This window comes from Panulirus ornatus, chromosome 9 (assembly GCF_036320965.1).
Source record: "Panulirus ornatus isolate Po-2019 chromosome 9, ASM3632096v1, whole genome shotgun sequence".
Taxonomy (NCBI): domain Eukaryota; kingdom Metazoa; phylum Arthropoda; class Malacostraca; order Decapoda; family Palinuridae; genus Panulirus; species Panulirus ornatus.
Window position 1 is genome coordinate 35,629,973 of NC_092232.1, and position 23,900 is coordinate 35,653,872.

General features: G+C 40.5%; 1 protein-coding gene across 1 annotated transcript in view; it reads left to right on the forward strand.

The window, feature by feature from the left end:
- The window catches only part of LOC139750336 (uncharacterized), a 224,672-nt gene that overhangs the window by 77,019 nt on the left and 123,753 nt on the right, over positions 1–23,900 (forward strand). The window contains exons 7-9 of the mRNA XM_071665015.1: positions 1,756–1,935; positions 8,492–8,659; positions 21,638–21,847. Coding sequence (XP_071521116.1) covers positions 1,756–1,935; positions 8,492–8,659; positions 21,638–21,847 — 558 coding nt within the window. The remainder of the gene's footprint in view (positions 1–1,755; positions 1,936–8,491; positions 8,660–21,637; positions 21,848–23,900) is intronic.

The following is a 23,900-nucleotide window of genomic DNA, read 5'->3' on the forward strand; positions in this document are numbered from 1 at the left end:
AAACTCAGTACATTAGAAAAAAATTAGGCATTTTAGTTATAAAAGAAAAAATGATATTATACTAACCTATGATATAGTACTGGGGAGTAGTAGTTGCAAATTCTTCTTTCTTTGTTCTCAGCTGAGATGGCTTTAAATTTGAATCACGTATGGTACGGATTAGTTTTAACTGTTAGTAAAACTGACAGTAAATCCAAGCATTCAAGAGTTGAGATTATTTAGACCCCATAGGAAATAAAAGAGCAAGAATGTTACAAAAGCTTGGTATTTACAGAGTTGGAAATGATTCAAGATGGTATGGGGGTGGAGAGATGGAAAAAGTGATTGTAACCATAAAATTCACATCACATTTAATCATTAAACTGCCACAAATATATTTTACTTTTATGTTGGAGGCTCCAGTTACATCAAAAGTCCACATCAAGGTTAATCAGAAGGGGAAAAGCAGAGACAAAAGTATTTAAAAATTTTGGAGGAAATGAAAAACCTGTCTTTTAAATTGTGCCAAGTCACAGTTATTTGAAAAGACAAGAGATGGTAAAGAGTAACAAAGATGTGAGGTGTATGGTAAGAAACAGTTATCAAAAAGGGCCCAGCCGTGAGTTTCCAACAGCCACATAATGATCATGTGACACAGCAGCTTGCTGAGTATTGCGTGGTCTAGCTAGTGGTGGGGGCATACAAGCAGCTAGCTGTCGGGAGCCAACACTGCAACATAGGGCAAGCAGGTCAAGTTTGCCTTATGCCACAATGTTTGCTCACTTTCCCTCTTCTATTGGTATTTGGTTTTTGATCTGGAGAGCTGACTGCTTGTATGCCCCATCACAGTACTTGGAAAGCTGCTGTGTTACATGATTACTGTGTAGCCCTTGGCACCTCAAAGGATGTCATTTTGATAATTGTTTTTTCCATAATATTTGACGGTTTACTATCAATTGGTACATACATCTTATGAGGGAAGATTTGTGCCCCACTGTTTTAAATTGCTTATCAAGTTTGTCATTTATAATCATCATATGTCCAAATAGGCCTCCTCACACCACCTACCTTATGATCTTGCAGTACCATCTACATTCTGTGGTACAGGAGGTGTGTGAAGGAGATCTAGTGCAATGAAACATGAAAATGAATCATGTTTAATTGTTTGCATGTCTTAACTATGATATACATCATATTATGTAGGGACATGGTCAACAACAACATGCATTACCCAAGACAGAAATTCCCGGTTGCTGTTTTGAAAATTGCTCATCTTGCTTACTATTCCACTTACTCTTTGCTTGCCCTCTCTTTTCCATCCTCCCTTGCTATATATGGCTTCATCCTCTTGCTCCTTCCTAGCTGCACATTGGAGTGCTGGCTGGGTAACCCGCAATTTCTTAATGCTACCATGGTAAAAAAGTTTGATAAAGAACTTATTATTTTGACATGCTTCTGTGCATATCATTGATTTTTTGTGCATACAGTGGTAGCCAGGTTTTGCTGCCTCAGTTTAAGGATTAAGGAAAGTTTTCAAGCAGAGATAGAGGTTAAGTTTTGATAAGATGAGAGCAAGTGTTAGCGTAAGAAGGATCTTTATTGAGTCATCTCATGATTTTTAGGGTAGTATCACTATGGGACACCTAACTGTGTCATGGGTAATGTAGAAAACCAATAAGTTCAAAAGTTGGCATGATATAAGTTGTGGATGGATACAATTAAAGATTACTAATCAAATAATATGTCCTGTAATTCTAACATGTCTTACATCTACAGCTTGAGACTAGTTTCAAAGAGCGTAATGAGGTAGAAAACAAAGTGCGAAGCCTGGTAGCCAGGTATGAGGGACTAATCAAAGACCAGCAGGAGGAAAGGGAGATGCATATGGAGATCTTAGCGAAAAAGGACATTGAGATTGAGCTGCTCAATGGTAGCCTGAATAATCTAAATGTGAAAGTAAGTATTTTTCCTAAGATTTTTTCTCGAGAAAAAAGTGAAGTAGCTATTAGCCTTTTGATATCAAATGTTTGTATGGTTAAGTCATTAAACATAAAGGTTCTATTGTTTGTAGATATTCAAAATCCTTTAAACATTAAAGGATGAAACCCAGGTTTGAAGAATGAAAAAGTATTATTGTAAATATCAAGAAGAGTTGAAAAAAGAAATCAGGGTAAATGAACCTTAGTAAATTAAACTTTACATGCTGCTTTTGCTTAATTTATTGCTGGTTTGTTGATGCTTATACCTTCATGTCTTTCTTGTCACCTTCATTGTTATTTTCAATGTCTTTTGCAATATAAAGTTAATTTTTTTTTTTTTTTTTACATTGTCACTGTCTCCCATGTTAGCGAGGTAGTGCAAGGCCAACCCACCCACATACACGTGTATATACATACACATCCACAAATGCAAATTTTTTTTTTTTCTCCCGCGTTTGCGAGGTAGCGCAAGGAAACAGACGAAAGAAATGGCCCAACTCACCCCCATACACATGTATATACATACACGTCCACACACGCAAATATACATACCTTCACAGCTTTCCATGGTTTACCCAAGACGCTTCACATGCCCTGATTCAATCCACTGACAACACGTCAACCCCGGTATACCACATCGATTCAATTCACTCTATTCCTTGCCCTCCTTTCACCCTCCTGCATGTTCAGGCCCCGATCACACAAAATCTTTTTCACTCCATCTTTCCACCTCCAATTTGGTCTCCCACATCTCCTCGTTCCCTCCACCTCCGACACATATATCCTCTTGGTCAATCTTTCCTCACTCATTCTCTCCATGTGCCCAGACCATTTCAAAACACCCTCTTCTGCTCTCTCAACCACGCTCTTTTTATTTCCACACATCTCTCTTACCCTTACGTTACTTACTCGATCAAACCACCTCATACCACACATTGTCCTCATTTCCATTTCTCATTTCCAGCACATCCACCCTCCTGCGCACAACTCTATCCATAGCCCATGCCTCGCAACCATACAACATTGTTGGAACCACTATTCCTCCAAACATACCCATTTTTGCTTTCCGAGATAATGTTCTCGACTTCCACACATTCTTCAAGGCTCCCAGGATTTTCGCCCCCTCCCCCACCCTATGATCCACTTCCGCTTCCATGGTTCCATCTGCTGACAGATCCACTCCCAGATATCTAAAACACTTCACTTCCTCCAGTTTTTCTCCATTCAAACTTACCTCCCAATTGACTTGACCCTCAACCTACTGTACCTAATAACCTTGCTCTTATTCACATTTACTCTTAACTTTCTTCTTTCACACACTTTACCAAACTCAGTCACCAGCTTCTGCAGATTCTTACATGAATCAGCCACCAGCGCTGTATCATCAGCGAACAACAACTGACTCACTTCCCAAGCTCTTTCATCCACAATAGACTGCATACTTGCCCCTCTTTCCAAAACTCTTGCATTCACCTCCCTAACAACCCCATCCATAAGTAAATTAAACAACCATGGAGACATCACACACCCCTGCCGCAAACCTACATTCACTGAGAACCAATCACTTTCCTCTCTTCCTACACGTACACATGCCTTACATCCTTGATAAAAACTTTTCACTGCTTCTGACAACTTGCCTCCCACACCATATATTCTTAAAACCTTCCACAGAGCATCTCTATCAACTCTATCATATGCCTTCTCCAGATCCATAAATGCTACATACAAATCCATTTGTTTTTCTAAGTATTTCTCACATACATTCTTCAAAGCAAACTCCTGATCCACACATCCTCTACTACTTCTGAAACCACACTGCTCTTCTCCAATCTGATGCTCTGTACATGCCTTCACCCTCTCAGTCAATACCCTCCCATGTAATTTACCAGGAATACTCAACAAACTTATACCTCTGTAATTTGAGCACTCACTCTTATCCCCTTTGCCTTTGTACAATGGCACTATGCAAGCATTCCGCCAATCCTCAGGCACCTCACCATGAATCATACATACATTAAATAACCTTACCAACCAGTCAACAATGCAGTCACCCCCTTTTTTAATAACTTCCACTGCAATACCATCCAAACCTGTTGCCTTGCCGGCTTTCATCTTCCGTAATGCTTTAACTACTTCTTCTCTATTTACCAAATCATTTTCCCAAACCTCTCACTTTGCACACCACCTCGACCAAAACACCCTATATCTGCCACTCTGTCATCAAACACATTCAACAAACCTTCAAAATACTCACTCCATCTCCTTCTCACATCACCACTACTTGTTATCACCTCTCCATTAGCCCCCTTCACTGAAGTTCCCATTTGTTCCCTTGTCTTACGCACTTTATTTACCTCCTTCCAAAACATCTTCTTATTCTCCCTGAAATTAATGATACTCTCTCACCCCAACTCTCATTTGCCCTCTTTTTCACCTCTTGCACCTTTCTCTTGACCTCCTGCCTCTTTCTTTTATACATCTCCCATTCATTTGCATTTTTTCCCTGCAAAAATCGTCCAAATGCCTCTCTCTTCTCTTTCACTAATAATCTTACTTCTTCATCCCACCACTCACTACCTTTTCTAATCAACCCACCTCCCACACTTCTCATGCCACAAGCATCTTTTGCGCAAGCCATCACTGCTTCCCTAAATCCATCCCATTCCTCCCCCACTCCCCTTACCTCCTTTGTTCTCACCTTTTTCCATTCTGCACTGAGTTTCTCCTGGTACTTCCTCACACAAGTCTCCTTCCCAAGCTCACTTACTCTCACCACTCTCTTCACCCCAACATTCTCTCTTCTTTTCTGAAAACCCCCACAAATCTTCACCTTCGCCTCCACAAGATAATGATCAGACATCCCTCCAGTTGCACCTCTCAGCACATTAACATCCAAAAGTCTCTCTTTCGTGCGTCTATCAATTAACACGTAATCTAGTAACGCTCTCTGGCCATCTCTCCTACTTACATACGTATACTTATTATGTATATCTCGCTTTTTAAACCAGGTATTCCCAATCACCAGTCCTTTTTCAGCACATAAATCTACAAGCTCTTCACCATTTCCATTTACAACACTGAACACTCCATGTATACCAATTATTCCCTCAACTGCCACATTACTCACCTTTGCATTCAAATCACCCATCACTACAACCCGGTCTTGTGCATCGAAACCACTAACACACTCATTCAGCTGCTCCCAAAACACTTGCCTCTCATGATCTTTCTTCTCATGCCCAGGTGCATATGCACCAATAATCACCCATCTCCAATCAACTTCAGTTTTACCCATATCAATCTAGAATTAACTTTCTTACACTCTATCACATACTCCCACAACTCCTGATTCAGGAGTAGTGCTACTCCTTCCCTTGCTCTTGCTCTCTCACTAACCCCTGACTTTACTCCCAAGACATTCCCAAACCACTCTTCCACTTTACCCTTGAGCTTCGTTTCACTCAGAGCCAAAACATCCAGGTTCCTTTCCTCAAACATACTACCTGTCTCTCCTTTTTTCTCATCTTGGTTACATCCACACACATTTAGACACCCCAATCTGAGCCTTCGAGCCTTAGTATATTTTTTATATAGTACAGTTATTTTTGTATTAGTTGAGAGAACTCAGATTTACAGTAACTGTTTATTTCATTATGTAATATTTTCTCTAATATTAGCATTTCAAACAAAAACTTTTTGCATTACTTTGTCTGTCTGTACACATTTCAGAACTGAATGAAAATATTCCAAGATACTTGTTGCATATTTTGAAAAGTGAAGTAAGGTAAGGTGTTCATGTACATTTAATCAGGATACAGAGTTCAGAGGAAGGAATTGTAGAGGACTATTTAAGGATAAATGAATAACTAAATTAACAGTGTCAGAAGTGTTTTCACAGTGAAGAACACTATAGCCCCAACACCAGTGTGTTGTAAAGGGAAGGAGGTTTTAAGCATTGAGATACCTTGAATAAATTCTGTTTTCAGTGCTTTGACAGCTAGAGATTAGATTTGAGCAAACTAAATAACTGTTTTGTTAGCACTACCTTGCTAATGTGGGAAATGGCAAACAAGTATGAAAATAAAGATAATTCTAAAGGGTCTTAACCTATACAAGGCTCAGTGGTTCTGGTGGAATTTTGTCATATGTGCTCAAGATATGTCCAGTTACCCTAGACATACCACTTGAAATGCTGTTCAGGATGTTGCTAGAGAAAGACAGAGAGCCAATGGAGTGGAAGAGGAGCAAATGTCATCCTTAACTACAAAAAACACTCAGAAGAGGCACAGAATTACAGACCAATCATTGTTATGAATGTGGTGTGGAAGGTTCTGGAAAAGGTAATCAGAAAGTGAACTGGTAACTTTCTACAGAGGAGTGATTGATGGAGTGAGAGACAGCCTTCTTGTATTCATTAAGTGACTGCATTTCAGTAATGGGGATTCATACAGACTTTTTAAAATATCGATTAGTATATTATCTATATATATCTCTGATGACTGTCCCCTCTGGAACTCCCAACCAGGGGATGGCAATGGCAAGAGTGCTCACTTATCCCTATCAATACATGCCTCTTTTGTATACACCATTCTATGCATTTATCCCCATTTCTCTAATACCAGTACTCTTCCACTCTGTTTCCCCATGTCACAGGTGATCTCTCTCTCTCTCTCTCTCTCTCTCTCTCTCTCTCTCTCTCTCTCTCTCTCTCTCTCTCTCTCTCTCTCTCTCTCTCTCTCTCTCTCTCTCTCTCTCTCTCTCTCTCTCTCTCTCTCTCTCTCTCTCTCTCTCTCTCTCTCTCTCTCTCTCTCTCTCTCTCTCTCTCTCTCTCTCTCTCTCTCTCTCTCTCTCTCTCTCTCTCTCTCTCTCTCTCTCTCTCTCTCTCTCTCTCTCTCTCTCTCTCTCTCTCTCTCTCTCTCTCTCTCTCTCTCTCTCTCTCTCTCTCTCTCTCTCTCTCTCTCTCTCTCTCTCTCTCTCTCTCTCTCTCTCTCTCTCTCTCTCTCTCTCTCTCTCTCTCTCTCTCTCTCTCTCTCTCTCTCTCTCTCTCTCTCTCTCTCTCTCTCTCTCTCTCTCTCTCTCTCTCTCTCTCTCTCTCTCTCTCTCTCTCTCTCTCTCTCTCTCTCTCTCTCTCTCTCTCTCTCTCTCTCTCTCTCTCTCTCTCTCTCTCTCTCTCTCTCTCTCTCTCTCTCTCTCTCTCTCTCTCTCTCTCTCTCTCTCTCTCTCTCTCTCTCTCTCTCTCTCTCTCTCTCTCTCTCTCTCTCTCTCTCTCTCTCTCTCTCTCTCTCTCTCTCTCTATATATATATATATATATATATATATATATATATATATATACACACACACACACACACACACCCTGTTGAAGGCTCTGGTCACAGATAAAAGTCCATATCAAGGCTGGGCTTTAATTGAAATATAGAGAGGATTATGAAAGGGAAAAAGAAGAGATAAAGGAAAGTATTTACAAATTTTAGAGGAAGTGAAAAACCTGTCTTTTAAGTTGTTTGTGTTAGGTCATAGTTATTGGGAAAGCCATGAAAAGGTAGCGAGTTTCAAAGCTGAGGTGTAGGGAAAGAAACAACTATCAAAATTATCAAACACTCTCCTTTCAAACTCTCTATTTAGCATTCTTTCCACTTGCCTAAACCACCTCAAAGTATTACATTCACCGACTACCACTCCACAGTTCATTCCCTTTGCATTCCTTGCCATACCTAATCTCTCATACTCCCCTTCATTCTTTTTTCCTTCCATCTAGCCATACCACATGCTCCTCTCAGATAACTCATTTCCATGGCTTGGTTTCTTGACCTTTGTGACTCATGTCCATGTTTTGGCTGCACAGGTCAGTGGTTGGGGGAACTATGTCGTCTCTTAATCCTTTCTTCACTTCTATGCTTACACCTCCACCCTTCATTATTCTGTTGAGGGATCCAGTGATTCATTTACCTTGTACTGCTCTCTCCCTTATGGCTTCTTTCATATCACCAAACTTAACCAAGATACTTAAAATACTTAAATACTAAATACTGGTAATTGAAATACTCAAATTCTCACACCTCTTTGCCTCTCTCCCACCATATCTATAACATATATTAGTACACTTTCTTCTCATTCTATAGGGCTTTGCACAATCTATACTTTCATTCTGTTTCCTTTCCAACACCATTACTTTTCATGTATTCACATTTACCTTCAGTTGCCTATGCTTAAACACATCATGAAATACACTTCCTACATTGTGCAACTCCTCTTCACTCCTAACAAACAACACAGTATCATCCACAGACATGCTTATCACTAACCACCATACCTCACTGCCACACTTCATATCTACACCCATTTCCTTTGTTTTACTTTCATGTCTTTTATCGCTCCATCCAAATATAAGGTAAAAAATCATACGTCACACAGGTTGGTGCACATTTTGCATATATAAGTGTGGCAGAGACAGTAGAATCTTAGTTTACCATAGAATTGTCACTATTATAATAGCCTTCTTGTATTAAGAGATATTAATCACTCTCCTCAGGTTGCAGAGTACGAACAAACTCTTTCTAGTCTTCAGCAGGATGCAAGTCAGTCATATGTTAAGATATCACTCTTAGAATCAACAATATCTGATCTCAGTATGATGACCAAAGAAAAGGAAGTGATGGAATCCATGTTGGAAGAAGAACTTGGTCATCGAACAGAAGAGGTTAGTTGCAACTGCATTTACAAGACACAGATATTTTCTTCCTTGAAGAGTTGCTTTTTACAGTTTCTGTCTAATTTTTAAGGTAATTCTCTTTTTTATATTTAACAATATTTGATTATACTTAAAAAGAAAAGCCTAGTTATTCTTAAACTTGAATATAAAGAGGAAGCCCTTTACTTCCGGGGCCCTAGCTCTCAAGCTTTCTGTAGTACTACACAATGTTTAACCTTATATGTACTGTATGCATTTACAGTTTCTCTTTATTGTTTGCTTCAGGTGTCCACAACCTTGTTACTGTACTTCTTCACATCTTTTGTATTTCCATTTTTATTTTCTTGTATTTTCTTCTTATCCACCTCTCATTTCTAAACGTGAAAAACTGTTCTGTATTTATTTCATCATATCCATTTAGGAACTTGGAAAGTCGTATGATTTTTCTCCACTTCCTACTGTGTTCCAGAATGGGCAATGCCTTAGTTTATTGTCTCTGACTGTAGATTGATTCCAGTATATACTTTAGGTACATTCATTTTGCCCACCACTTTTTTTTCTTGAGTCTCCAATCAAGGTCAGGACTTAATTGAATTATAGGGAAGTAAATGAAAGGGAAAAAGAAGAGACAAGGAAAAGTAGGTACAAATTTTGGAAGAAGTGAAAAATCTTTCTTTTGAAATATGCCTGGTTTGTTAGGTGTTTTGATGCACGAGACTGGGTTATAGTGATGGGTGATTTGAATGCAAAGGTGAGTAATGTGGCAGTTGAGGGAATAATTGGTGTACATGGGGTGTTTAGTGTTGTAAATGGAAATGGTGAAGAGCTTGTAGATTTATGTGCTGAAAAAGGACTGGTGATTGGGAAGACCTGGTTTAAGAAGCGAGATATACATAAGTATACATATGTAAGTAGGAGAGATGGCCAGAGAGCGTTATTGGATTACGTGTTAATTGATAGGCGCGCGAAAGAGAGACTTTTGGATGTTAATTTGCTGAGAGGTGCAACTGGAGGGATGTCTGATCATTATCTTGTGGAGGCAAAGGTGAAGATTTGTAGAGGTTTTCAGAAAAGAAGAGAGAATGTTGGGGTGAAAAGAGTGGTGAGAGTAAGTGAGTTTGGGAAGGAGACTTACAGAATGGAAGAAGGTGAGAACTAAGGACGTACGGGGACTGGGGGAGGAATGGGATGTATTTAGGGAAACAGTGATGGCTTGTGCAAAAGATGCTTGTGGCATGAGAATCGTGGGAGGTGGGCAGATTAGAAAGAGTAGAGTGGTGCGATGAAGAAGTAAGATTATTAGTGAAAGAGAAGAGAGAGGCATTTGGACGATTTTTGCAGGGAAATAATGCAAATGACTTGGAGATGTATAAAAGAAAGAGGCAGGAGGTCAAGAGAAAGGTGTAAGAGGTGAAAAAGAGGGCAAATGAGAGTTGGGGTGAGAGGGTATCATTAAATTTTAGGGAGAATAAAAAGATGTTTTGGAAGGAGGTAAATAAAGTGTGTAAGACAAGGGAACAAATGGGAACTTCAGTGAAGGGGGCTAATGGAGAGGTGATGACAGGTAGTGGTGATGTGAGATGGAGATGTAGTGAGTATTTTGAAGGTTTGTTGAATGTGTTTGATGATAGAGTGGCAGATATAGGGTGTTTTGGTCGAGGTGGTGTGCAAAGTGAGAGGGTTAGGGAAAATGATTTGGTAAACAGAGAAGAGGTAGTAAAAGCTTCGCATAAGATGAAAGCCGGCAAGGCAACAGGTTTGGATGGTATTGCAGTGGAATTTATTAAAATAGGGGGTGACTGTATTGTTGACTGGTTGGTGAGGTTACTTAATGTATGTATGTCTCATGGTGAGGTGCCTGAGGATTGGTGGAATGCTTGCATAGTGCCATTGTACAAATGCAAAGGGGATAAGAGTGACTACTCAAATTACAGAGGTATAAGTTTGTTGAGTATTCCTGGGAAACTATATGGGAGGGTATTGATTGAGAGGGTGAAGGCATGTACAGTGCATCAGATTGGGGAAGAGCAGTGTGGTTTCAGAAGTGGTAGAGGATGTGTGGATCAGGTGTTTGCTTTGAAGAATGTATGTGAGAAATACTTAGAAAAGCAAATGGATTTGTATGTAGCATTTATGGATCTGGAGAAGGCATATGATAGAGTTGATAGAGATGCTCTGTGGAAGGTATTAAGAATATATGGTTTGGGAGGCAAGTTGTTAGAAGCAGTGGAAAGTTTTTATCGAGGATGTAAGGCATGTGTATGTGTAGGAAGCGAGAAAAGTGATTGGTTCTCAGTGAATGTAGGTTTGCAACAGGGGTGTGTGATGTCTCCATGGTTGTTTAATTTGTTTATGGTTGGGGTTGTTAGGGAGGTGAATGCAAGACTTTTGGAAAGGGGGGCAAGTATGCAGTCTGTTGTGGATAAGAGAGCTTGGGAAGTGAGTCAGTTGTTGTTCGCTGATGATACAGCGCTGGTGGCTCGACTTCCACACATTCTTCAAGGTCCCCAGAATTTTCGCCCCCTCCCCCACCCTATGATCCACTTCCGCTTCCATGGTTCCATCCGCTGCCAGATCCACTCCCAGATATCTAAAACACTTCACTTCCTCCAGTTTTTCTCCATTCAAACTCACCTCCCAATTGACTTGACCCTCAACCCTACTGTACCTAATAACCTTGCTCTTATTCACATTTACTCTTAACTTTCTTCTTCCACACACTTTACCAAACTCAGTCACCAGCTTCTGCAGTTTCTCACATGAATCAGCCACCAGCGCTGTATCATCAGCGAACAACAACTGACTCACTTCCCAAGCTCTCTCATCCCCAACAGACTTCATACTTGCCCCTCTTTCCAAAACTCTTGCATTCACCTCCCTAACAACCCCATCCATAAACAAATTAAACAACCATGGAGACATCACACACCCCTGCCGCAAACCTACATTCACTGAGAACCAATCACTTTCCTCTCTTCCTACACGTATACATGCCTTACATCCTTGATAAAAACTTTTCACTGCTTCTAACAACTTTCCTCCCACACCATATATTCTTAATACCTTCCACAGAGCATCTCTATCAACTCTATCATATGCCTTCTCCAGATCCACAAATGCTACATACAAATCCATTTGCTTTTCTAAGTATTTCTCACATACATTCTTCAAAGCAAACACCTGATCCACACATCCTCTACCACTTCTGAAACCACACTGCTCTTCCCCAATCTGATGCTCTGTACATGCCTTCACCCTCTCAATCAATACCCTGTTTAGATGTTAGACTTTTTTTCTTGCAAAAATTTTTGTGAACATTTGTTCCATTTATACAAAGGATTGATCTGTCCCTGTATGGAATACTGCTCTCCCATCTTGGGTGGTTCTAGATGTGCATCCTTACTTGATAGGGTGGAGTCGAGAGCTGTCTGACTTATAAACTCTTCTAGGCTAACTTCAAAACTTGACCCTCTTGCCCTGTGCCACAATGTTGGTTCACTTTCCCTCATCTATAGGTATTGTTTTGGTTTTTGCTCCTGGGAGCTGGTTGCTTGTGAGGCCCCACCACTTGCTAGACCATGCAATATTTGGCAAGCCGCTGCATTACATGATTAATGTGTGGCCATTGACAATTCAAGGGTGGGCTGTTTTGATTACCCTTTCTTTCCCCACAACTCGAAAGTATGGAACTCTCTACCCTCTCATGTCTTTCCCAACAACTATGAGCTGGCATGTTTTAAAAGACAAGTTTTTCACTTCCTACAAAATTTCCCTAGTCTCTTCTTTTTCCCTTTCATTTGCCTCTGTTTATTTCATTTAAGGTCCAGCCTTGATGTAGACTTTTTTCCGTGACTGGAGCTTCCAACTTGAAAGAAAAAAAATTACAGAAGAAAAGAAATATCAGCATCTAAGCAGGACTCCCAGTTTCATAGAGGCAGACTTGGCTAATTTTATAATGTGGGGTTTTCGGTACGGAGTGGAGATTACAGTAATACTGAGTGTGTTCATTAAGTGGTTGAATTACAGAACCCTTGAGGGACAGAGGAAAGTTGTGAAGAATTTTTGATAGAAGGTTGAATCAGGGTCTTGGAGGCATTAAACAGGTCTGAGTATATTGAGCAAGTTGTGTTGAGATGAGATACAGATTGAATGAGAGAAGGGTGTGGAGGAATGCAGTGTCATGTCATCAGCATGTGAGTGCATTTGGTTATTTGTAGAAGACAAGAAATTGTTGATGTAAAGAAGGAAAACTGTAGAATACAGGACAGAACCTTGAAGAACACCACTGTTGATGGAGAAGTGGGAGAAGCTGATCCATCAACAACATGGAGATAGATTAGCCTGGGAGGAAGCTAGATATGATGGAGCAAAGTGAGGAAGGGGAGTTTAGAGATAAGACCCTGATTCCACATCCTGGCATTATGCTGCAATGTAAAGTATATTTATAGATATAAAGATTTATAAGGAACATGCCCAAGAAAGTGTGAATTGGAGCAATGTAATATACAGGGGTCGATGTGCTGTCAGCGTATTGAACCAGGGCATGTGAAGTAGCTGGGGTAAACCATGGAAGGATCTGTGGGGCCTGTTTGTGGATAGGGGGCTGTGGTTTCAGTGTATTACACATGACAGCTCAAGAATGGATGTGAGCAGATGCAGCCTTTCTCCATCTTTCCCCTTTTACTACCTCGTCAACATGGGAGAGGGTGATCAAGTATGGAAGAAGAATAAAGAATGTACTGTAGACCCTTGATTCAATAGACTAATGGGGAAAGGGGTGTCTATTAATGCCAGAACTTCATTAATTCAAATGTAACCTATTTCTGTGGCACATTTCAGTTCACATGCTTTCTTTTAACTCCTCTATCACTGTAGGGTTTAGTGTGTGGTACGATAGTTGGGCAGTGGGCACCCAACAGCGTGGGAATGCTCGCTGGGCAGTTGGAGGCAGGGTGCCACCCCTCTTTAGTGAAGGGATACTGCTTTATAATGAAGTGCGGATGAACTTCCTGCTTTCATAGCACCTCTTATATGGAGCAGAGTAGGATTCAAACCTATATATATTTATTTATTTTGCTTTGTCGCTGTCTCCCGCGTTAATGAGGTAGCTCAAGGAAACAGACGAAAGAATGGCCCAACCCACCCACATACACGTGTATATACATACACGTCCACATACGCAAATATACATACCTATACATCTCAACGTATACATATATATACACTTTTTTCTTTTTCTTTCTTTCAAACTATTTGCCATATCCCGCATTAGCAAGGTAGTGTTAAGAGCAGAGGACTGGGCCTTTGAGGGAATATCCTCACCTGGCCCCTTCTCTGTCCCTTCTTTTGGGAAAAAAAAAAAAAAAAAAAGAGAGGGGAGGATTTCCAGCCCCCTGCTCCCTCCCCTTTTAGTCACCTTCTACGACATGCGGGGAATACGTGGGAAGTATTCTTTCTCCCCTATCCCCAGGGATATATATACACACACAGACATATACATGTATACACATGTACATAATTCATACTGTCTGCCTTTTTTCATTCCCATCGCCACCCCGCCACACATGTAATAACAACCCCCTCCCCCTGCTTGTGTGTAGGATAGCACTAGGAAAAGACAACAAAGGCCACATTCGTTCATGCTCAGTCTCTAGCTGTCATGTATAATGCAGCGAAACCACAGCTCTCTTTCCACATCCAGGCCCCACAAAACTTTCCATGGTTTACCCCAGATGCCTCACATGCTCTGGTTCAATCCACTCACAGCACGTTGACCCCAGTATACCACATCGATCCAGTTCACTCTATTCCTTGCACGCCTTTCACCCTCCTGCATGTTCAGGCCACCAATTGCTCAAAATCTTTTTCACTCCATCTTTCCACCTCCAGTTTGGTCTCCCACTTCTAATTCCCTCCACCTCAGACACATATATCCTCTTTGTCAGTCTTTCCTCACTCATTCTCTCCATGTGACCAAACCATTTCAAAACACCCTCTTCTGCTCTCTCAACCACACTCTTTTTATTACCACACATCTCTCTTACCCTTTCATTACTTACTCGATCAAACCACCTCACACCACATATTGTCCTCAAACATCTCATTTCCAGCACATCCACCCTCCTCCGTACAACCCTGTCTATAGCCCATGCCTCGCAACCATATAACATCGTTGGAACCACTATTCCTTCAAACATACCTATTTTTGCTTTCCGAGATAATGTTCATGCCTTCCACACATTTTTCAACGCTTCCAGAACCTTTGCCCCCTCCCCACCCTGTGACTCACTTCCATTTCCATGGTTCCCTCCGCTGCCAAATCCACTTCCAGATATCTAAAACACTTCACTTCCTCCAGTTTTTATCCATTCAAACTTACCTCCCTGTTGACTTGTCCCTCAACCCTACTGTACCTAATAACCTTGCTCTTATTCACATTTACTCTCAGCTTTCTTCTTTCACACACTTTACCAAACTCAGTCACCAGCTTCTGCAGTTCCTCACCTGAATCAGCCACCAGTGCTGTATCATCAGCAAACAACAACTGACTCACTTGTCATGCCCTCTCATCCACAACAGACTACATACTTGCCCCTCTCTCCAAAACTCTTGCATTCACCTTCCTAACAACCCAATCCATAAACAAATTAAACAAACATGGAGATATCACTCACCCCTGCCGCAAATTGACATTCGCTGTACTTGAAGAATCAGCTACTATTCAGTCTTTGGGCATTACATTTGCTACTTTTTGATACTGAAGAAAAATATAAGGCCTTATCCACAGTAGAAACAAGCTGAATACTTAGCAAATTTTTATCCAGTTAAAATTTCATTCATGCTAATTCTTTACTTCTTTGTGTTTGTTCATTTGATCATAGTTGGTACCTGAAATGTGTACATTTTGGTTAATAACCCCTGCATCAGGGCAGCTTCCATTAGAAACATGAGTTAGTGTTGACACTGAAGATGAAATTAATCACAGGATAGTTAATTCTGGAGTCTGCTGCCTATCTGAATTTTGCATATGAGCAGTTGAAGAATATTTTATATAACCTGGGACAATATGGTTTCAGAGCAGAGAGATCTTGCATTTACCAGTTGTTTGAATAAACAAAGCTATCTCCTGTGACTCCATGGTGAAAAGCTCAGTTCCCCCAAGGAAATATACTTGCACCCCTTCTGTTCCCCATTCCTATATCTGACATTGACGCAAACATCAGCTACAGATTCCTATAATTTTTTGCAGATGATACTAGAATAAGTAAGAAAATAAATCATTTGAAGATATTGGAAGGTTAGAAAGAGACATGAATGAAGTTTTTAACTGGGCAACTGAGAATGTTTTTATTTGGAGATATGTTTCAGCTCCTTTGGTATGGGAAAATTGAAGATATGAAAAGCAACACAGAACACTGGGCAGACAGGAATACTATCATAACCAGTTGAATAATGTGAAATAATGCAGGTTGATAATGTATAATGACCTAACCTGTAGCAAACACAACAAATCAATGGTTGTCTCATGCAAAAGGATGGTTAGCTGGATCCTGTGGACCTTCAAGACAAGGGAAGAAAAATCGATGATGATATACTTGAAGATGCTAATTCTTTCATGAATTGACTGTTATTGCATTCTAACATCACCGTACAAAGCATGTAATATTGCAGAATTAGAAAGTGTTCAGAGATCTTTCACAGCCCCTGTAAATATTGAAAAGGAACTATATTACTGGGAATGACTGAAATCTCTGCAGACGGGAAAGGTGTATCATGATCTTAATATTCATTTTTTTTACTTTTTATTATTATTATTTTGCTTTGTCGCTGTCTCCCGCATTAGCGAGGTACCGCAAGGAAAGAGACGAAAGAATGGCCCAACCCACCCACATGCACATGTATATACATACTTGCCCACACATGCACATATGTGTACCTATACATTTCAATGTATACATACATATACGTACCCAGACATACACATGTACATATTCATACTTGCAGCCTTCATACATTCCCGTTGCCACCTCGCCACACATGAAATGGTATCCCCCCTTCCCCCACGTGCGCACGAGAGGTAGCACTAGGAAAAGACAACAAAGGCCACATTCGTTCACACTCAGTCTCTAGCTGTCATGTGTAATGCACCGAAACCACAGCTCCCTTTCCACATCTAGGCCCCACAAAACTTATCCATGGTTTACCCCAGATGCTTCACATGCCCTGGTTCAGTCCATTGACAGCACGTCGACCCCAGTATACCACATCGTTCCAGTTCACTCTATTTCTTCCATGCCTTTCACCCTCCTGTATGTTCAGGCCCCGATTGATCAAAATCTTTTTTACTTCATCTTTCCACCTCCAATTTGGTCTCCCACTTCTCGTTGCCTCCACCCCTGACTCACATATCCTCTTTGTCAATCTTTCTACACTCGTTCTCTCCATGTGATCAAACCATTTCAATACATCCTCTTCTCTCTCAACCACACTCTTTTCATTACCACATTTCTCTTACCCTTTCATTGCTTACTCGATCAAACCACCTCACACCACATATTGTCCTCAAACATCTCATTTCCAGCACATCCACCCTCATCCGCACAACCCTATCTACAGCCCACGCCGCGCAACCATATAACATTGTTGGAACCACTATTCCTTCGAACATACCCATTTTTGCTCTCCAAGATAATGTCCTCGCCTTCCACACATTTTTCAACACTCCCATAACCTTCGTCCACTCTCCCACCCTGTGACTCACTTCCGCTTCCATGGTTCCATATGCTGCTAAATCCACTGCCAAATATCTAAAACACTTCACTTCCTCCAGTTTTCTCCAGTCAAACTTTCCTCCCAGTTGACTTGTCTCTCAACCCTACTGAACCTAATAACCTTGCTCTTATTCACATTTACTCTCAGCTTTCTTCTTCACACATTTTACCAAACTCAGTCACCAGCTTCTGCAGTTTCTCATCCGAATCAGCCACCAGTGCTGTTTCATCAGCAACAACAACTGACTCACTCGCTAAGCTCTCTCATCCACAACAGACTACATACTTGCCCCTCTCTCCAAAACTCTTGCATTCACCTCCCTAACAACCCCATCCATAAACAAATTAAACAACCATGGAGACATCACGCACCCCTCCCACAAACTGACATTCACTGGGAACCAGTCACTTTCCTCTCTTCCTACTCGTACACATGCCTTACATCCTTGATAAAAACTTTTCACTGCTTCTAGCAACTTACCTCCTACCCCATATACTCTTAATACCTTCCAAAGAGCATCTCTATCAACTCTATCATATGCCTTCTCCAGATGCATAAATGCTACATACAAATCCATTTGTTTTCCTGAGTATTTCTCACATATATTTTTCAAAGCATGTGTACGTGTAGGAAGAGAGGAAGGTGATTGGTTCTCAGTGAATGTAGGTTTGCGGCAGGGGTGTGTGATGTCTCCATGGTTGTTTAATTTGTTTATGGGGTTGTTAGGGAGGTAAATGCAAGAGTTTTGGAAAGAGGGGCAAGTATGAAGTCTGTTGGGGATGAGAGAGCTTGGGAAGTGAGTCAGTTGTTGTTCGATGATGATACAGCGCTGGTGGCTGATTCATGTGAGAAACTGCAGAAGCTGGTGACTGCGTTTGGTAAAGTGTGTGGAAGAAGAAAGTTAAGAGTAAATGTGAATAAGAGCAAGGTTATTAGGTACAGTAGGGTTGAGGGTCAAGTCAATTGGGAGGTGAGTTTGAATGGAGAAAAACTGGAGGAAGTGAAGTGTTTTAGATATCTGGGAGTGGATCTGGCAGCGGATGGAACCATGGAAGCGGAAGTGGATCATAGGGTGGGGGAGGGGGCGAAAATTCTGGGGGCCTTGAAGAATGTGTGGAAGTCGAGAACATTATCTCGGAAAGCAAAAATGGGTATGTTTGAAGGAATAGTGGTTCCAACAATGTTGTATGGTTGCGAGGCGTGGGCTATGGATAGAGTTGTGCGCAGGAGGATGGATGTGCTGGAAATGAGATGTTTGAGGACAATGTGTGGTGTGAGGTGGTTTGATCGAGTGAGTAACGTAAGGGTAAGAGAGATGTGTGGAAATAAAAAGAGCGTGGTTGAGAGAGCAGAAGAGGGTGTTTTGAAGTGGTTTGGGCACATGGAGAGAATGAGTGAGGAAAGATTGACCAAGAGGATATATGTGTCGGAGGTGGAGGGAACGAGGAGAAGAGGGAGACCAAATTGGAGGTGGAAAGATGGAGTGAAAAAGATTTTGTGTGATCGGGGCCTGAACATGCAGGAGGGTGAAAGGAGGGCAAGGAATAGAGTGAATTGGAGCGATGTGGTATACCGGGGTTGACGTGCTGTCAGTGGATTGAATCAAGGCATGTGAAGCGTCTGGGGTAAACCATGGAAAGCTGTGTAGGTATGTATATTTGCGTGTGTGGACGTATGTATATACATGTGTATGGGTTGGGCCATTTCTTTCGTCTGTTTCCTTGCGCTACCTCGCAAACGCGGGAGACAGCGACAAAGTATAATAAAATAAATAGATATTTTTCAAAGCAAACACCTGATCCACACATCCTCTACCACTTCTGAAACCACACTGCTCTTCCCCAATCAGATGCTATGTACATACCTTTACCCTCTCAATCAATACCCTCCCATATAAGTTCCCAGGAATACTCAACAAACTTATACCTCAGTAATTTGAGCACTCGCTTTTATCACCTTTGCCTTTGTACAGCGGCACTATTTATGCATTCTGCCAATCCTCAGGCACTTCACCATGAACCATACATACTTTGAATATCCTCATCAACCAGTCAGTAACACATTCACCCCCTTTTTTTAATCAATTCCACTGCAATACCATCCAAACCCGCTGCCTTGCTGGCTTTCATCTTCTGCAAAGCTTTCACTACCTCTTCTCTGTTTACCAAACCATTCTCCCTGATCCTCTCACTTTGCACACCATCTTGATTAAAACATCCTATACCTGTCACTCTATCATCAAACACATTCAACAAACCTTCAAAATACTCACTCCATCTCTTCTCACTTCACCACTACTTGTCATTGCCATCATCATCTATTACTGGAAAATCCTAGGTGTGGTTTCGAACTTTCACTTGGAAATAACAGCCTACTTGCACGCATGGCAGGCTTGGAAGACTGTGAAATAAAACCTCTGCAATCCACAGGTGTGATATGCTCAAAAAGAAAACACCTTAAATAAGCAGGGCCTCCTGCTAACTCTCCAACATCTTGTTAACTACCATCAGAAAAAGCATAGGATGCACATTAATGAAATTCAAGAGTGTACTGGATGAGTACCTAAAAAGTGTACCAGATCAGTCAGGCTGTGGGGACTATGTGGGCCTAAGGGCTGTGGCTTCCAACAATTTGGTCAACTTATGACCCAGTCTATCATCCTTGGCTGTGGGGCTGAAGATTCCATAAGACTTCATCAGAAGAAATTGGCAATAATAATGTTGGCACAAACTGCATGCCTACCTCTCTTATTGTGTTTGCAGCATAAGTGAGAGAGATTGTCTTCTTGAAGCATTTGGCACCCATACACACCCCAGTCTCTACTGCTACCCAGAACATAGCCTTGAGACTGTGTAAGGAATTCTCAGTGCAAAGATCTTTGTCTGTGGATGCTGATTATGTGATTATTATTTTTGTCCACCATACATGTTTGCCATTTCCTGCATTCCCGAGGTAGCATCAGGAACAGACAAAGAGATAGCCTCATTTGCTCTACTCTCAAGCTGTCATGTACACTGTGCTGAAACTGGATCCCCTCATTCACAGTTAGGTATTGCAAGTCTTTCTATGGCTTTCCCTGACTGCACTGTCTAGCCCATTGACAGGATGGTGTCTCTTGTAAACCCCATTACTTCAGTTTGCTCCTTCTTGCATGCTTTGCATCCTCCAGAATGTTTAGATTGACCCTTCAAAGCATCTTTCACTCCATCCTACCACTTGCTTCTTAGTTATCCCCTTTTCCTTGTTCCTTCCACTTCTGATCTGTATACCCTCTTAGCCATCCTTTCCTTGCTCATCCTCTCAATATGTCCAAGCCATTTCAGCACACTTTCATACTGACTCTTCTTACTAACACACCTCTCCCTTTCCTTATTATTTCTTATTCAGTCAATTCTCCTAACACCATACATTGTCCTTAAACATTTCATTTTCAGTTATAAATGTTAAAGGGTTAATCAAACTTCACATTGAATGAATTCATAGTTTCCGCATAAGTTGTATGTGCAGGGAGCTTTTCTATTACTCAGATATATTTACTTATGTTGGCGTTGAGTGATTTGCCCTTCATTTCCCCTAGTTGTTTCTAGTAACAGATTCATTTTGTACTTTTCTCATTTTTTATAAGTATTTTAATATTCTCCAATCTTTTGAACATGTCTGTCAGACCACCATGATGCCTTTGATGCTTTCAGAGAGTAGAATTCTCAGTAGCTTTCTTCTTTGGTTTATGTAATAGCTTTGTTGTCCTACTTTGCATTATCTCCCATCTTTTATAGTCTTTTTTATATTTTGAGAACCAGAAATATAAGGCATACACTGGATAATCTGTAGCTAATGAGTTTTATGATAATAATGTAGATTTTGAGACTTTGGTAAAACATTCCTCTTGGCTTTTTAGGTAGCAGCTTTCTGTTATTCTGTGCATCTAAAGTTGTCAATTTTAACTGGAAGGACTTGCTCCTCTCTTATGCTTTTCCAAGATATTTTGTCCATAGGTATTTGATTTTCATGGTATTAGGTTTGCATTTCTAGAGAATTGGGCATCCCTCCCCTCTTGCCTGCTTATGGGGGTTGGATGGGACCCCCAAATTTGCAAAGTTGATTTCCAGAAAAGTGCAAGTATACACTTGATCCACCTTATTCAAACCTGAAAGGAATTAATGTACTAGATAGATATATTGATAGATGTAACAAGTCTTGATGCTTTACTTTCAGGTACGCAAGCTTGAGCAATCTGTACAACAAGTTAAGGCCAAGCTAGATGAAGTAACAAAGGAGATGGATTTCACAACCACTACATTAGAAGCCGAACAGAAAAAAACTATTGAGTTAAAAGAGAGAATTAATCATCTCGAGACAGAAATAAAGGAGAAAGAGGTGGTGCAACAGTTCTTAGAAAAGGAGATAACCTCACGAGAAGCAGAGGTGAGCATTTGATAAAAAAGAATTTGAGGAGTTAGCTTTGATGTGGTGAATGGTTGCGACATTACCAAGATCTTATGGGAAATGAGTCACAACTGTTTGAAGGCTTTGGATTTATGAAAAGCAAAATTAGTCTATATTTCATGGCTTTGGATTTACTGACATTTTTGTAAATGATCCATAATATTGTGGTAAAAAAGGTTAAGAGTATAGATAGTGGTATTATTTTATGTGAACCAAAAGACACAGTAGGGATGTCCAGACATTTCAAGTAAATTTCTAGGTGATAAATTGTGAATTCTGAAGAACAGAACAAAGATAGAAAATATTTATATAAGGTACAGGATTATACAAAGTAATACAAGGGAATTCAAACTGCAACAGACCATTGGGTCCTTTAGAGGCTGTTTGTGATAATGGAAGATATGAGAAAATTATAAATTAGTGTAGCAAAAGTCAGAAGGTATGTAGATAATTCAAAAAGAATAACTTGCAAGTTGTCAGTGTGATGAGGTGCAAATGATGTTGATCACGGAAGTGAAGTGAAATGTTTATTGAGTCTGTTTTTAAACATATCTATGGTTCTGCTTTCAACCATTCTAATAGGCAAATCATTCCGTATGTCAACAGTTCTGTTGAAGAAGAAATACTCTGCCTCATTTGAGTTAAATGTTTGCCCATGAACATGTATCCATAATTGCAAGTGATATGAGGTGAGTCAAGTCCAAAGTAATTTGGTAGATCAAGATTATCAAAGCTTTTGATGAGTTTGAATAATTTTAATAGATCACTGATCACTTCTTAGCCTTGTTTTTTTCTAAGCTAAGTAGATGTAAGACTTTTAATCTTCTCTCCTAGGATTTGTATCTTAGCCTGGGAATCATCTGGGTAGCTCGATGCTGCTCTTTCTCCAATCTTTCTATGTCTTTATTTAGGTAGGGTGACCAAAACTGGATGCAGTATTCATGATGGGGATGAACCAATAAATTGTAAAGATTAAGGATGATTTCCTTGTGCTTAAATTCGACAGCCCTACCTATGAATCCAAGAATTTTGTTTGCTCTTTTCACTGCTTCAGTGCTTAGCTTACTTGGTTTCAGGTTGCTAAGCCTTTTTCATCATTTACCTTTTGCATTCTAGCACAATTCATACTATAGTTTGCTTTTTTGGTTTTGCAATCGATATGTAAAACTTTGCATTTGTTGATATTGAAATTCATTTGCCACTTTATAGGCCCAGTTCATCAGTTTGTCTTTATCATTTTGAAATTGTAGACATTTAAGTTGATATATTCATTTATTTGTTATACTTAATTGCTGTTTCCCATGTCAGTGAGGTAGCACTAGGAACAGACAAAGAATGGCCCATCCACTCATATTTTTTATTTATTTATTATACATTGTCGCTGTCTCCTGTGTTAGCGAGGTAGTGTAAGGAAACAGACAAAAGAATGGCCCAAACATCTCACCGTATACATATATATATACACACAGACATGTACATATATAATTTTGTTCATATTTATTTTGCTTTGTCGCTGTCTCCCGTGTTAGTGAGATAGCACAATGAAACAGACGAAAGAATGGCCCAACCCACCCACATACACATGTACATACATGCACGTCCACACATGCAAATATGCATACCTATACATCTCAACGTATACATATATATACACACACAGACATATACATATATACACGTGTACATAATTCATACTGTCTGCCTTTATTCATTCCCATCGCCACCCCACCACACATGAAATAACAACCCCCTCCCCCCACATGTGTGCGAGATAGTGCTAGGAAAAGACAACAAAGGCCACATAAGTTCACACTCAGTCTCTAGCTGTCATGTAGTAATGCATCGAAACCACAGCTCCCTTTCCACATCCAGGCCCCACAGAACTTCCCATGGTTTACCCCAGACACTTCACACGCCCTGGTTCAATCCATTGACAGCATGTCGACCCCGGTATACCACATCGTTCCAATTCACTCTATTCCTTGCACACCTTTCACCCTCCTGCATCTTCAAGCCCCAATTTTATCAAAAT